The sequence below is a fragment of the Lipophrys pholis genome, assembly GCF_963383615.2.
Source record: "Lipophrys pholis genome assembly, chromosome: 1".
Lineage (NCBI taxonomy): Eukaryota > Metazoa > Chordata > Actinopteri > Blenniiformes > Blenniidae > Lipophrys > Lipophrys pholis.
This window is the reverse complement of record NC_137635.1, coordinates 32,866,778-32,882,320: the sequence shown is the minus strand read 5'-3', so window position 1 is coordinate 32,882,320 and position 15,543 is coordinate 32,866,778. Positions and strand designations below refer to the sequence as shown.

General features: G+C 39.8%; 1 protein-coding gene across 2 annotated transcripts; it reads right to left on the bottom strand.

The window, feature by feature from the left end:
- Window positions 1-626: 626 nt before the first annotated feature.
- On the bottom strand, window positions 627-11,932 carry tfa (transferrin-a). 2 transcript variants are annotated; one of them, XM_080473224.1, is made up of 18 exons: window positions 11,802-11,932; window positions 9,785-9,896; window positions 9,543-9,694; window positions 7,636-7,738; window positions 7,353-7,544; window positions 6,593-6,722; window positions 6,421-6,476; window positions 5,820-5,983; window positions 5,562-5,715; window positions 4,382-4,545; window positions 4,132-4,228; window positions 4,019-4,039; window positions 3,553-3,717; window positions 2,831-2,981; window positions 2,530-2,597; window positions 2,262-2,443; window positions 1,052-1,244; window positions 627-964 (listed from the first exon to the last, which is right to left on the bottom strand). In XM_080473224.1, the coding sequence occupies exons 2-18, from the start codon at window positions 9,822-9,824 to the stop codon at window positions 921-923; spliced, it is 2,076 nt and encodes a 691-aa protein (XP_080329350.1). In that variant the 5' UTR covers window positions 9,825-9,896; window positions 11,802-11,932; the 3' UTR covers window positions 627-920. The 2 variants fall into 2 exon arrangements, with proteins under 2 accessions (XP_080329350.1, XP_080329351.1); XM_080473225.1 differs by lacking the exon at window positions 11,802-11,932 and having other exon boundaries at window positions 9,785-10,017.
- Window positions 11,933-15,543: the final 3,611 nt, after the last annotated feature.

Genomic DNA, 15,543 nt, shown 5'->3' with positions numbered 1-15,543 from the left:
TGATTTGGATTTTTGCAAATGGTTTCAAGGCTGTCCAGTAAGCATATTATAGACATTATATTTATGTCTTTTGTCTGAACAGATTCCATCAAAAGACAAGGTCATTGATAACTTGATTTATTTGTTTTTTTTGTAGTTTTGGGGGAAAGCATCAGCATTTTGAAACAGAAGAGAGCTGCTAAATGTTTCTATATGCATTCAAATTGATTGAAAAAAAAAACTTACATCTAAAGGTACTGTCAGGAGAATTTCCTCGTGAAAACCTCAGGGAGACAATTTCCCTCACAGGTACATTGTGAAATATGTTTTGATCTAATCTCATGAGGGCTGTTTTTAAATTTTTTACTTTGGATTTACATCCTTATTTACAGAAGTAATGTATTATTGAGCCTTTTGTAACAGTAATTCAGTAACTACAATACCACTTCCATAACATAAAAATGCTAAACTTACATTGGTCTGCCGCATAAAATGAAATAAAAAATAGTCAGTCAAAGCTCATGGGTATTATAACAACCTTATAGTTATATAGTGAAATTTGCAGCGAGTGATCCAAACCGTTTCGGCACATCGAGCTCAGATTGTGGTTTTATCTACTCTTTTGAAGAAAGAGTCATACCAAAATATCACTTAAAAGGGTTTATTAGAGAAAAGTCAAGCATATGTCAACAAAACATAGTGGACTCAATAACAAAAGCAGTCTGACATGAAAAATAAAATGCATGTGAACACGATCGTCCATGTCCTTATTGATTCTTAGGTTGGTGGTATTTCTCTGCTGATTGCACCTCTAAAAACAGGTCTACAATAGGATCAGTAATAAAAAACACAATGCGATGTTTGGGTCGAGTGCAGAAAGTGTGTGTGGGGAGGATGAATCAGTGAGAGCTGAGTGAGACTGTGTCTGGTCCACGTCTCCATTACACCGTCTGACAAGAATGAAACGTGCAAGATTTCTCCAGATCTGTTGGGTAGAAGGAAACAAAGTGCATAAACATAATAAAGAACGAACACAGAAGTTTTTCACAGCAAGATATTTTTGAGTACAAACCTGGAGTATTGTCACTGCAGTGTCTGAGTGAGGACATGGCCGTCATATAGTCTTGTCCCAAAAAGCGCTTATAATCACTCCCCTCTGGAACCTCCAAGAGACACTTGGTGGAGTCCTTGAAGAGGAGGTTCTTCCCATTTTCTGACTGGAACAGTTTGAATGTTGCATCACCGGCGCTTGTTCCATATTTGGTCTATAAAGCAAATATAACAAACATTCAGATTAAAATAGAGACACTCAATTGGCTAGGACTGTTTATGATCCATCATAAGAATCAGCGTTTACTGTGCCAATAATAAACCATTTGTTCATAAATAAGAGTTTTCGCATCTGAATCTGTACATGATTCCTTATAGTGAAACAATCTCCGTTGATGTTCTATCATGAGTTAACTTCAAGACAAAGTACCACAACTTAACAGACTTGGCCCTGTAATAAACGACACACAGCAGCACTGATTGATTTAAGTAGATCAATTATTAAACAGTCAAAACATAAAGGCTGGCTTTGCAGATAATCCCTCTTGTTGCATTTTCAAGAAGAACGTCGGCCATTTACTCAGTTTGGGGATAATTCCCTTCAAATTAAAACTACATTTTAGATTGATGCATGAAACAACAGCAATTAAAAATATCATGTTTAATCAGTTGCAAAGTAAACGTCACAAATTAGATGATTAGAAATTTAAAAAGAAAAATACTTCATTGGCATTTTATACAAAGGAGATATCCGTGCCTCTCTGCAGGGTGAATTCTGGCTTAATAAGGAGGATGCAGAAGAAAAATGTACAGGATATAATAAATATTTCCATCTGTAAATGGAAAGGTCAAAAGTGCAGGTACATAGGTGTTTATATATGACTAAATAAAGGTAAAATAGGTGATGGTTTAAATGAGTAAAGCATGTGGTAACAGGGTTTATTATACTGCTATACCGATTGGTGTGTGTCCATGGACGTATGTGTGTGAACAAATTAGCAAATAATTGAATTGGATGGATGGATGGATGGATGGATGGATGGATGGATGGATGATTTATGTTGTTTAATAGAGTCGTGAAAGTTCTTGTTGATTACTGTAAATGAAGATTTCTTATGGCACAGAGGAAAAAGTGTTTGCGGTACAGGAGGCGCGTTCAACTCCCAAACAATAGAAACGGGTAGATTTCCGGTCTATTTCATCTGCGAGTGACTGAAACGTTGATCACTGACCTGCTGGTCCTGGAGGACGCGGATCACCTCGTCACGAGTCTCGGGACGAGTCACCACGGCGTGGGCGGGCACCACAGCCAAGTGGCAGGAGGCAAAATCAGAGATGGGCATCGGACTCTTATTGGGACAGATCAGCTGATAGTCGTCAGCCTTGACGTCGCGGGCCCAGGCTGGCCCGTTTCCTGTGGGGAGGACAGGTGGTACAGAGCTCAGAGAAGCTCTCCTCTCACAGCTCATCTGCAAGCAGGTCCGGGTTCAACACACTCACCGTCACTGTTTTCCGAAACAATTGTGTGTTTAATGAAGGCAACATCACCAGAATCTTCAACCAGACACCTGTAATTAAATGTCAAACATAGAATTACACAAAATGTAACTCAAGTTTGAGCTTCTTTTTTTCTTTTATTTAAATTTAATTGTGGGGAAATTCCCTTTCCAATTGTAATCAGACATTTCAGAATGAGCGTGAACTTTTGGCCACTGATCTCAGTTACTTGTTGTGACCTGTTTCCGTGTGACTGTAATGTAATCAAAACACAAACACTGAATACTCATACGCGAGACTTTACCTGAAGGCTCCAGCGTAACCGTAGTACTGCTCATCGGCGCTGGCTTTGCACTTAGCCTCGTCTCCCACAGCTTTGCCGCTGCCTTTGCACTGTGAGCACAACGGAGAGCTGGGGTCGGCTCCCGGGGCGCAGCCGCTGCTGAAGAACCTGGCTGGGGAGAGAAAAGGCAAAGTCACAGAAGGACAGAGACAGCAGCTCTGCAACTCTACAACCATTTTCACTTATTACCAAAAATACTTAACTCTATAACTACAACTCTTGTACTCATTCAATTTTTAATTTTGAGTTAGCAATGCATCGTTGCCAATCCAAGCGGCATTACAACAGCATGTTATGTGATAACACTACACTTATAACACTGCTTATGTAAGGCATTCTTCTTTTGTCAGTGGCAAATATAAATATATCATCCATTTAAAAAAAGCAGGCTGCAAATTAAATTACAGGAATGTTGTAGGGAGTAAAAAGTACATGAATTTATATATATAAAAAAGTTAAAGTAAGTAAAGAGTTATTATAATAATAGGTAAATGGGTTTAGTACAACGGAGCCTTAGAAAAGCATCATCAAATGTTTGTACATTGTTACATCCCACCCCAATTATGGCTCATTTAAAACAAAAAAAAAAGGTTATATGTTTGGATAATGCAGTACATAAACCAGAGTGGGTGAACTGGAGCATGTGGTTTGATCGGTTCACAGTGTTTTCTTTTCATATTTACCAAAGTCACAGCTTTGGGTCCTCTGGAAAATGTGGCCCATGGGGATGTTCCAGCCAGCCGTTCGACCCATGCCAGTGTGGCAAGACCTCTTGCCCTGCAGGTTATCCCACGTCACCCCAGAGTTCTTCTTCACCACAGCAACAGCATAGTACGACGAAGCGCTGGCTGAAAGAGGAACGAGTTTAGATTTTAATTCACGGTGAAACCACACATTTTGAACTAAAAGAATAAGACTCACATAAATAGGACTGTCTTAAATCTTCACCCCATTTGATCATGTAGTAATTTTAAGGTTGAAATTAAAACATTTTGGAATCAATTTGAAGACATTTAAAGCTTCATCAGTTCATTTAGAATCAATTAACAGCAAAGAAAGCTTATTTATGGATTATGGATCCAGAAAAGTCTGAATAAAGGTCAACAAAGCTGCAATAATGTGATTTCTAGAAAACACTGGCATAATTACCTTGTGAGGAGCCACAGAGCTCTATGGGGGGAAAAAATGAATATTAAATGAACATTGATTTGCACATAAAGCTCATGAATATGTACAGTTTCTATGGTCTCAAAGCATCATACCACTCTGATACTGCTCCACCATTGCAGGAACCAGACCGCATTTTCCAGCTGTGTACACCTGTCCTCCGTCCACCGCCATGGCGTCAGCCTCTTTACGCTGCACATGAGGTCAAACAGACGATAATCAGACACAAACGCCACTCCCCACTCCACCCCCCCCCCCCCCCCCCCCACCCCCACCCCCAAAAAAAGACAAAAAGACAAAGTGTCATGTTAGTCCCAGATTTCCATAGATGCCTCATGTTATTACCATGATCTTCTTCAGGCACTCATCAACTGTGGCCCCACTCTGACACTCGACGGAGGAGGCGTCATTGACCACACTGTTAATGCTCCACTCGTCGCACTTGGCGGTCTCTGCGTGACCCACGGCGCACCATTTAATGGCGGGAGATGCAGCGCCTGGCGTTGGCTCTAGGGAGACATAAAAACATGAAAACAACAATTATTTTGACTATAATGGTGTGTGGTGGTCACATCCTGTGAATCGTCAAGAAGATCCGTTGTAATTTATGGTCTTATACCCATTTTGTTGTGAGGTTTGATATTAATTCTTCTTGGTATTAGTGAGTCCTCTTAAAGTCCTATAAAAGCTCATGTTATAACAAGTTTGTTACCAGTAAGTTTGCGTATGAGCTTTGTGTTCTTTTTGAAAATGTACGGCGGCCGCTGGTCTACTTTCACACTGGTCATTGTTTCATAAAAAAGGGAATAAAACTTAATTCTGACAGTAACTTGAAATGGAAGTGACACTATACTTGTCATACTAATGATTTCTTTCATACCAAAACCTGCACACCTGAGAGTCATAACAGAGACTGTTGCTTATTTAGGATACATATGAATCTGTTTTTACTAATTATCTTTGCATCGTCTCAACTGTCTCGATATGGAAAATACTGAACCCTTCGTCAGGAAAGTGACCTTATATGGTGACAAACTTTCTTTTATTGTAGTTTCTTTAAAAACAAACTGTAGTAAGTTAATGAGAATGGCGGGTTATATTTTAGTGAAAAGAACACTGTTTTAGCAGCAAATGCATCGTTTTAGTACTCTCTGAGAGACGTTTTTGAAGATATCTAGTGAGAATCTCATCTATTCATATCTTTTTTTTTTTTTTTTAAGTAATGAAATACAACGCCATTTTAGCCAGTTTTGCACTTTAGAAATGATTGTACTACATCTAAATGGGATGTATTGGTGTTTAAAAATGTTTCAAACCTAAAAAAAATAAAAGTCATGAATTGGCGTTTTACAACGCTCCATTGAAATATTTCAACAAGTGCCTAAGAAAAGTGAAATGCACTCCTGGTCTTTACATATCTATGTTCATGTTGATTATCACTCATGAGTAATTCCCTTCATTTTTTCTTTTTTTTTTTTATATTGTGAGTCCATCTGCATGTTTCTTTTACCCAGGCCTACTTCACCTTTTACGAGGGAGCGGACCACGCTCATGTATTCTGCACCCAGGTACAGGAAGGAGTCTGTGTGCGGCGGAAGCTGCACCAGCTTCTGCGTTGAGTCTTTGAACATCAGATTCTTGGCAGGTGCGTACGCGTCCGAGGAGAAAAGGTTAATCCCCTGAAAAGAAGTCAAGAAACAGACACCTGTTATTAGGAAAGCACAGTGTGAGATTCATGTTTGGAATTCTTTTTATTTCTTTTCTTTTCAACCCTGCGTTTTACCCGCACTGTTGTGAGGTTCCCCCAGATCGTGGCGGCAAGCTCAGGATCCTTGCGGGAGACAACGGCATGAGCCGGCACGCGGGCCAGGTGGCAGCTTTTGTAGCTGTCGACAGGCGCTCGGGTGTTGTCTTTGCACAGCAGCTCGTATTTGGACTTCTCTGAGTCTGAAAACATGACGTCAGTTTTCTTTGAATTCTCACATAAACAATTTTTAAAAAATTTTAGTTTTAGTTTTACATCCATCTTCAAACGTATACACCAACAAAGGACCCCCCCCCCAAACAAACCCCGTTATTTATTTATTTATTTATTTATATATATATATATATATATATATATATATATATATAAAAATGTTATTTATTTATTTATTTATTTATTTATTTATTTATTTATATATATATAAAAATGTTATTTATTTATTTATTTATTTATTTATTTATTTATTTATTTATTTATATATAAATAAATAAATATTACTTTACTGAAATATGTGTTACGTTTCATATTAGACCTGGATGGGTGGATGTTTTTTTTTTGTTTTTTTTTTAATGAAATCAGGTTTCATTGCACCTCAGAATCAATAGGATGTGATACTGACCAGGTACAGTGAGGTGTTTCACAAATGCCACATCGCCAGCACCTTCAGCCAGACATCTGACGGGAGGAAAACATTGGAGGAAAACATTGAAGGAAAACAAAATCCATAAAAATGACAAAGCGAGCAGTCACGTGAGCAGAAGTCATTGGAGGTGGTACACAGTGTGACTGACTGAAAGGCTCCAGCGTAGTCGTAGTAAGGCTCCCTGTGGGACCTGGAGCAGTCTCCTTTGCACGCTGCGCACAGCTTGCTGCCCACTGCTGCTCCTGGGGCGCAGCTCGCCTGGAAAAAGTTGGCCACCGCTGCAGAAACAAGGAGAAAGTTCACAATATTTCACTTTTTTTTTTTTAAACCCTTCAGAAGACTTATTTTCTGACGTTTTTTGCATGTGAGTATAGTTTATTCTTCGCAACGTGAAACCAGACAAATTTAAATATTATCAATAAGCATCTGAAGATAATGAGGCAGATTGTTTCTTTCCAGGGTGTTAATATATATTTAAATACTGAATACCTGTAAGTCAGGAATACAAAGTGACTAAAGTAGAACTATTGATCCACACTTTTTTTCTCTCTCGTTAAACAAGAGAACAAATCAGGCTTAAAGATTTCCTAGTAGATTCTCTCCAATAGAGAATGTGACAGATAGAAATCCAGTACTTTATTGATCCTGACAGAAGCTCAAAAAGAGCTCATTTCTGCAGATGAAAGTTTTTTTGTCTCACTTCGAGCCTCGTGGCAACAAAGTCACCGTGCGCATGTGGGGATCACTTGTTCTCTGTGTAACTCAAACGCCCATTCTCGTGTTTATCAGCCAGTTTTTCGGGAGGCACTTGGCGAGGAGGTACCGGACACTGAAGTACTTGCACTTTTGTTACCTCCCACATTAAACCCCCCCAAGCATAACAACACTGTTAAATTTGATTTACTCACCCTCCTCCACTGGTTTGTCTTCGATGCCAGACCACTCAATCACGTTCATCGCCACCAGAGTTCCAATGGGGATGTTCCAGCCTGCAGATTTGCCCAAACCAGTGTGGCACGATTTCTTCCCCAGGAGATCTCTGATGTTAAACGCAGTGCCCTTCTTCACCACGGCCACGGCGTAGTAGCAGGTGTCGGAGGCTGAGCAAGGAGAACAAGTCCAGCCAAGTGAGCGCAGTGTCACGGACGTCTGATCGTTTCGCTCGTCGTGAAAAAGAGCTGGCAAACCTACTGGAGCCGTAGTCCTCGGCAATGATGGGCTGCAGGTCGTAGTTATTCAGTCCAGCGATGTATATGTCCCCTCCGTCCAGAGTGATGGCATCAGCCTCACCGGCCTGTCAGAAAACACACGTCGTCAGCAAAAGGCCCGTTAATCCAACCGTCGTCTCAAGGTCGCACCAGGACGTGGAGCCAAGTCAACTTTAGCTTTACACCATATTAAATGTGTCTGGAGACAAAACTATACCTCACATTACTTACATGCATAACTTACACTATAGGTTTCATCATTTCAAATTAGAACAATACAGATATATATATATATATATGTTGTTTTTTTCTAGCCTCTTATGGTCATTTTAAATGTTTTGCCCTTTTAACTATTTAATCCATTTTCACTCAGTTACCATTTTGAGAGCTAAAAAAAATGATTTCTAATGGGTCTAACCATTTAAGGAACAGGAGTTCCATTTGAACATTTCTAGCAATTACAACAGTTTACCTGTTAAAACAGCTTTTAAGCTATTTTAGGTGTTCTATAGTGGTTTTGAACGATTTGAGCTCTGTTTTTTAGCCATTTTGGAAAGTTTTAGCTGTTTCTCCTACTTTACGTTTCTCCAGTAGTTTTAGCTGTTATAAATCTTTCAAGATGACTTTTTTGATGTTTCTCTCCACATATCAAACATACAGGTAGTGCCAGATAAAACAAATCGAACAAAACGAACCTCAACATTTCTCAGCTGCAGTGAAGTTTGATGCGACACAGATTGTACTGGACAAACATTTGATTTAAATGTCACAATTTTTAAGATGAGCTGCTGAGAGACCGTCCTTCTGACAGATACTCTGCTGTGCAAATAAAAGAAGAATAGTCTGTCTAGTCTGTCCACAGACTGAAGCTCTTTGACCAAATTGCCAAAATTCAGAAGTTCTGAGGTTCACTACAATCATTCACAACTCACTACTGCCACCTATCGGATAAAAGTGACATTACTTATATTTCACTTCACTGTAATTCCAACAGTTTATTTTCCTGCTAATGATAATGCAATTAAATCAGTAAAAACGAAAACTAATACTTTAAGTAGAAGTTTAAAAACAGTAACTTTACTTTGCATTAATTCTGAATACTTTATTAGAAGATTTGGGTGGTGCTGAATATTGCAATTATGCGTAGAAGAGAATTATGAAATTGGACAACGCCTCTACTTCACACCTTACATGAGCACGGGCGTGTTTTTCCCCATATGTGATGATATGGCAAATGTACACAAAACTAATATAAGTTACAGGATGTCATTTCTCAAACATTTGCCCAAATGCATCCAATAAGCCATATTCAAACTACATAAACATATTCGGTGCTTTTTTTGTGCAAAAAGCAAATTATATTGTTGCACATCAGTACTGCAGTACTGCATTGTGGTTAAAAAAAAATAAAAAATAATAATAATAATAATAAGGGAAATTTGTTTAGTTGGAAGATTTTTTGAGATGTAAGGCAAGAAGTGTGATTTGTTCATCTTTTTTTTTTTTTTTTTATCAAATACACATGACATGATTATGTTTATTTTCTGAAGTCACTAAAGTAGAAACAGTAATATTGTACAAGGATGTGTGTGTGTTTTTTTTAATCAAATCCCCTTTGAGGAGTTAAGTGCCAAAATAGCGTTTTACATATCTGAAGCGCTCTTTACACCTTTAAACTACATTTAATAAAATAAATAAATAAAAATAAATAAATAATAATAATATTAATAATAATGAAACATATGTGTGTATTCTAACTGTCTTGTGAGGCACGTTTGATTTTCCATCACTTTTTTGTTTGTTTGCAACTTATAATTTCATTTTAAGATTTTGCAAGAGTTTGCATCTTGCGTTACACTCCCACACTTGCTCCGCTGTCGCACGGCTCACCTTGATGGCAGCGATGCAGTCCTTGCTGTTGTCTCGCTTCACGCAGGTGAACACAGGAGCTGCGATTGAAAGATCTGCGCATTTCTGAAGCTCCGCGTCCGACGTGACGCACCATTTCAGCGTGTGGTCGCCGGGGGCCGCGAAGACGGCGGCTGCGAATAACAGAAGGACATCAGATTGAAATAATGCATTGCCAGTGATTTGACCCGTAGCTATTTATTTATTTTATTCTAAGTCTTTACCGATGCATCCGAGCAGTGCCAGAGGGAGAAGAGACTTCATGGTGGATGGAGAGGTTCTGCAGACCAGCAGGGCAGAGGGTCTGAGGCGGCAGCTCGGACTTTTATAGGGAACCTGACCGAAAAAAAGAAAAAAGAAAAGAGGAGAAAAAAAAAGAAAAGAAAAGGATCAAATGCGACAGTTTGCTCAGGTTTCCTAATGTGTGCGTAGAGGTTGCGTGTGTACTTTGGTGTGCAGCTACACACACACACACGGAGAGATTACCTATTCCCAAATTTCCACATCGCGGAGATTCACACACACACACACACACACACACACACACACACACACACACACACACACACACACACACACACACACACACACACACACACACACACACACACACACACACACACACACACACACACACACACACACACACACTCATCTGACACCATTATTTTACTCGGTTGACCCTGGATCTTCCAGAGATGCACGGCGGCTCCACGCACTTCAACACACCTGCAATATTTATAGAGATTTTATTTGATTCTCTGCACATAACTTAGTATCTACTTAGTGAGTTGATGCAATTTGAGTCTGTTGCTTTCTGCTTGATAATCTTTGGACTTTTGGGGAGGAAATGAGTGAGTTGATTGATTCATGACCACATCAGGCCTGATGTTTGACCCCTGAGAGCAACACAATCTGCAGATAGTTAAAGTAAAGGCCAGCAGTCTGGTGATTACAGCATAGAGTAATTGATCAGAGCAAAGTTACATGACCCACAGAGGTATTACCTGCACAAAAGGCTGAAATGTTACATGCTATGTGATTATTGTCCTTTTTTTTTTTTTTTAAATCTCTGATATTGTATACACATTTGATTGTAAAGTAAATTGTTGCAGTGGGTTAGTAGTTGTAATTGTAGTAAATACATCAATTCTTCTTTATTACAAGTGTTTATTCATCATCCAGTCACTTCATGTAGAAACTTGAAAAGTGTTACTATTAAGCTCAAACGGGAACATTTTGTTGAAAAATACATCTACTTTTTTTTTTTTAACAGAAAAAGCTGCTCATTGTGAGACTGTGTGACCCACATGTTTGCAGAGTCAATAATATTACACAACACAAGATCTAAGGTTCATGCTGGTTTGCTAACTGATCCAATAATGTCTTTGTTCTCCTCTGCCAAATACTGAGATTGCGCTCTCTTTATACCTTTTACAAGACATGTGGAGTTGGAGCCATCTGTGTTGCTGCATGCGGAGATCCAAGTTGTTTTTTTTAATTTTTTATTTTAACTTGATTTTATTCCCAGTTGAAAAATACTGTGGCATATCAGGAATCAAATACACTATTTTAGGATTTATGAGGCAAAAGTGGCAAAGGCAAACACAGACGCCCTCCTTGTTGTGCAATGGAGTGCCCGTACAGGCCGTGCATGCACAGGGAGAACATGCAGAGTCCACACAGACTTCCAAGCCTGGATTCAAACCAGGGACAACCGCACAGTGCCAAGCACTACACCACTTTGGCCCACTCACATGTTTTTCTGTGTCAGTGTGATTTTGCAAAAGGAAATGGTTAAATTAAAACGATTACATCAAAACAATCTGCCCTCTGTATCGCACTTAAATTGCACAAACATATATTTTTTTAAATTACAAGCTTTTAAATGTTGATTTTTCCTATTTTTGTCTTTATATTTTTAACAAAAAGTTGTTTTGAAATGGGTAGAAAACATCGATTTATTTCCCCTGATGTTGAAGTTTTTTTGTAGGTTTTATTTGTAAATATTGCTTTGGCGAAAACTCACTTGAACTTAAATTATTCTGAATCACTTAATCAGGGTTTAATTCAATTTGATACCAATCCAGTGAGAGTGACAGAGAAAATGTGATTTCCTGACTCAGTAGATATCCAAAAAACACGCAAATGAAATCAATAATACCAAATGTCATAGACATGAACCACACATGTGAAAAGATGTTAACAAAATAAAAGTGGCTCTCAACTTTTTTTTTCTACCTTGCAGATGCCCCGGTGTCCCTACACAACGCAGAGAGGGGAAGAAAACATGAAAACAAGAATCAAAATAGTCCTTTGTGCATGGGCAAAATCCTGATGAGTGATAAAGGGAAATATGTCGATTTTGCAATACTTTATTTGCGGACCTGAACGTTGATAAGTAGACGTTCCACCCCCTCTGTTTTCCTTGTGCTCAATTCCAGTAAACTCAGTAACCTTGATATCCTCCTGGTATGGTTTTGGGTGTTTTGTCCTTTTTGTTGTCATTCCACCCATGTCCTCCCTGCTGTCCCTCCTACAGCATCACCTCACACGACCTCCTTCTTCTTCTCCTCGCTCACCTGTCACTACAGAGCCAGTCAACCCTGGCTCCCACCCCCGGCTCAACGTGCTTCACTCGCACGCTTATTGTGTCATTGTTAGTGCTGCTGTCTTTTTTTCTTCTTCTCACTAGTTATTTGTTATTTAAACCACTTGTTGCCTTGATCTCTGAATCTTCCTGCTGCTCCAGTTCAGCTTGCAGGTCTGTTTTTCTTCTTGTTGTTGTTGTACAGATTACATGAAGAGTTTGAAGAGTTTGGCAATGGTGACAGTAGTTGGATTTGTTTTTCCCCTGTTGGTGGGTTTAGTTTGTTTTTACTTCAGGTGCCTCCAAGAATCAAAAGTCAAGTCAAGACCTTTATTTATCACGAGCATAATTATACACGGTATAACATGCGGTGAAATAAATACCTATACACAAAGCGAATGCAGACAGTCTATTGTTCTGTGTTCAGCAGGACGACAACCTGAGGAAGGAAGCGCCTTCTCACTCTCTCTGTGTTCATTTCCACCCTGAACCTCAGCAGAGAGAGCAGTCTGCGGCTGGGCTCATTCACAAACTTCCTGTAAATGCCCCCCCCCCCCATGAGGACCAAGAAGTCCTGCTGGGTGCTGCTGCCCATTCAGGTGATGATATGCCGTCGAGCTTCTTCACCAGGGTGTTGATGTGGCAGGACCACGTCAGGTCCTGTGTGATGTCGACACCCAGGTACTAGAAGCTCTCCGCTCTCTCCACTCCTGTCCTGCTGATCCTGAGTGGGAATACAGCAGAGGGCTCAGCACGCAGCCCTGGGGGGGGGGGGCTCCGGAAGGCTGTGGACCCACCTGCACAGGGAGGTGGTGAGTCTGATGTCCTGCAGCTTAGCGGCCAGTCTGGAGGGGATTAAGGTGTTGGAACGCTGAGCTGACGTCCACCAACAGCATCCGCACATAATTCCCCTTCCTAGTGTCCAGGTGGGCCAGGGCGGTGTGGAGCAGGTGGTTGATGGCGTCATGTGTTTCTGTTTAGCTGGTAAGTTTTTTGACTAGTTGCTCTAAACATTTGATGACCACTGGAGTACGGGCAATGGGCCGGTAGTCATCAAGACAGCTGGGCGTGCATGATGGGTTACCTTTACTGTAGAGATCAAACCTGTTCTTCATTACTGTCCTCACTGTGGTCCTCCAACGGCAGTTAACAGGCCGAACTACTGTTCCACCAGCCATGGTTGTGGTTGGGAGCAACTTGTGCGAAACACAAAATATGATTCAAATGTCAGTTATTTATTGGCTCCAGCCAAGATTTCCTTTAGTTACACTCTGGTTTGACATGTGCTATAAACTCGATGCAGAATTTCACCTGAATTTTCACTCACCTGCACCGGAGCCTGAACACATTCCAGCTGAGTCTTAATGTGACCTCTTACCTTTTAAAAAAAACAGCTTGTTTAACCCAGACCTGCACATTGTGTGGACAGAAAGCTTTTATTTTAAACGTTGATGCTTGTACGGACACCTTAGCCCTGGTCTTTGTTTTATTATACTGATATCAAATTCAACTGACTTATACTAATGTCCCATATTTTTATGAAAACTCTTTAAAAGTTTGTTCCCCAGTTCTGAATGTGTGATTCTTGTGACTGGCTACAAGTCGGACTGTGGTGACCGTCGAGTAAATCACCCTGACTTTGCTCTTAGAATAAGGTAAGTGGGCGACAAAAGGGCAGCGCTGCTCAGACACACTCATCGATCTCGTCTTAAATCTGCTTAGAAGGACTGAATTGAACAACTAAAATTCTATATCGTTTGAATTAGAACTCCTATATATTCAGCTCAGGGCCAGAGGAAGTTGGAGGCAGGCCCACCTGGGGGAAAAGGCTGTCAGTCAATAACAAACAAACAAACAAACAAACAAACAAACAAACCTCATACCAAGCAAAGGGTTATTTGTCTCTAAACGAAAAATTAACAGTAGCCAGCCCCGCTTTCTGGACTTCCACTCCAGACACTTATATACATAACTTTTAATGAATATACTGCAAAAAAAAAAAAAAAAAAGAGGGAATATTCCGTCAGATCAGACGCCTGAGAGAAAAGTGAAATTAACTGTCGCATAATTCCTCAGTTGTTGTGATTCATCTTCTTACTCACAGACGACGACAGTACAACATCATGCAGAATGAGGAAGTGTAAGATGAAACTCATACGTCTCTGGGTTTCTGATTAGGGTTTATAAACACCGCTGATCCAAGTAGTTGATGATGTTAAATGCAGGAATCTAAATACTGAAGTGAACTAATGAGCCCTCTCACTCTGATCAGTCGGGACTGTATCTCAGGATCAGATTCTCCCCTTCGGGGTTATTTGAAAACCTTCAACAAAATGTGCCAACCTTTTATTGATTACATCCACTCACTCAGCACTGACATACAATCTGACAACTAATTGAGCTGCCAATGACGACTATGAACAGCCCCTTAACCCCCTCCCTCGTATGAATGAGTGTGTGTGTGATGTTTGTCTTAGGGAGAGAGATGGATCGGATGTTGTTTGTTTTTTTCCTTTTACTTACTTATTTACTCTTCAATCTTTTCCCTTCTTTTTGTTACTAATATTGTCAGGTTATGCTTTGTTTTCTTTTCATTTGTTTGTTGTTTTTCTTCTCTTATCTTGAAAAAAAAAGAAAAAAAAAGAAAAAAAAAGAAATGACCATCGACCATCACAACTGACCAATAAAATTGCACAATTTCACCTGTGACGTTTCAATAAATAAAATATTTTGGGGAAAAAAGGGAATTTTCATGTCAAAAGTGACCTTCTCCTTTGATTTTGTGTAAACTCTGTGTTCAGATGCTTGAATAACACCACACATCTTTTGCAGGCTGTCAAAGACTCACTACTTTAAAACCTCCGCCTTCTTCCCTTTCTTCTCCGCTGATGAAATAGGAAGTCAGGAGCATGGGTGGTGGCGGGGGCAGGGGTGGGGGCATGAAGCTTGCTTAGCAAATTGACAAGTCCCCAGTCCATCACAGTGCAAACACAGACACTCATGAAAGTACACGCTCCCACATGCAGCCAACAGTGTCACCGGTGATCAAACAACATGTTGTGACCCGTTTCAAAAGAGCGGGCAAAATAAATAAATAAATAAATAAATAAATAAATGAAAAACAGGTTAAGGTCAAGTAAAGTCCGGAGTTCAGTTTAACAAAAGATTTCATTTGGGGAAAAAAAAATCAAACAAGGCTATAAATATAACTTGGTAGGGGGAATAAAATCTATAACGTATCCATTCATGTTCTGTATGAAGTTCAACAATTGAGGACTGGGAGGGAGTTTTTAGTTATTTGTCTCTACAATGAAAATAGGTGAGAAACATGGTTCAGTTTTAATCCATCAAATATCTCGATTTGCCACAACCAACCAAAGGAAAGTCCATCTA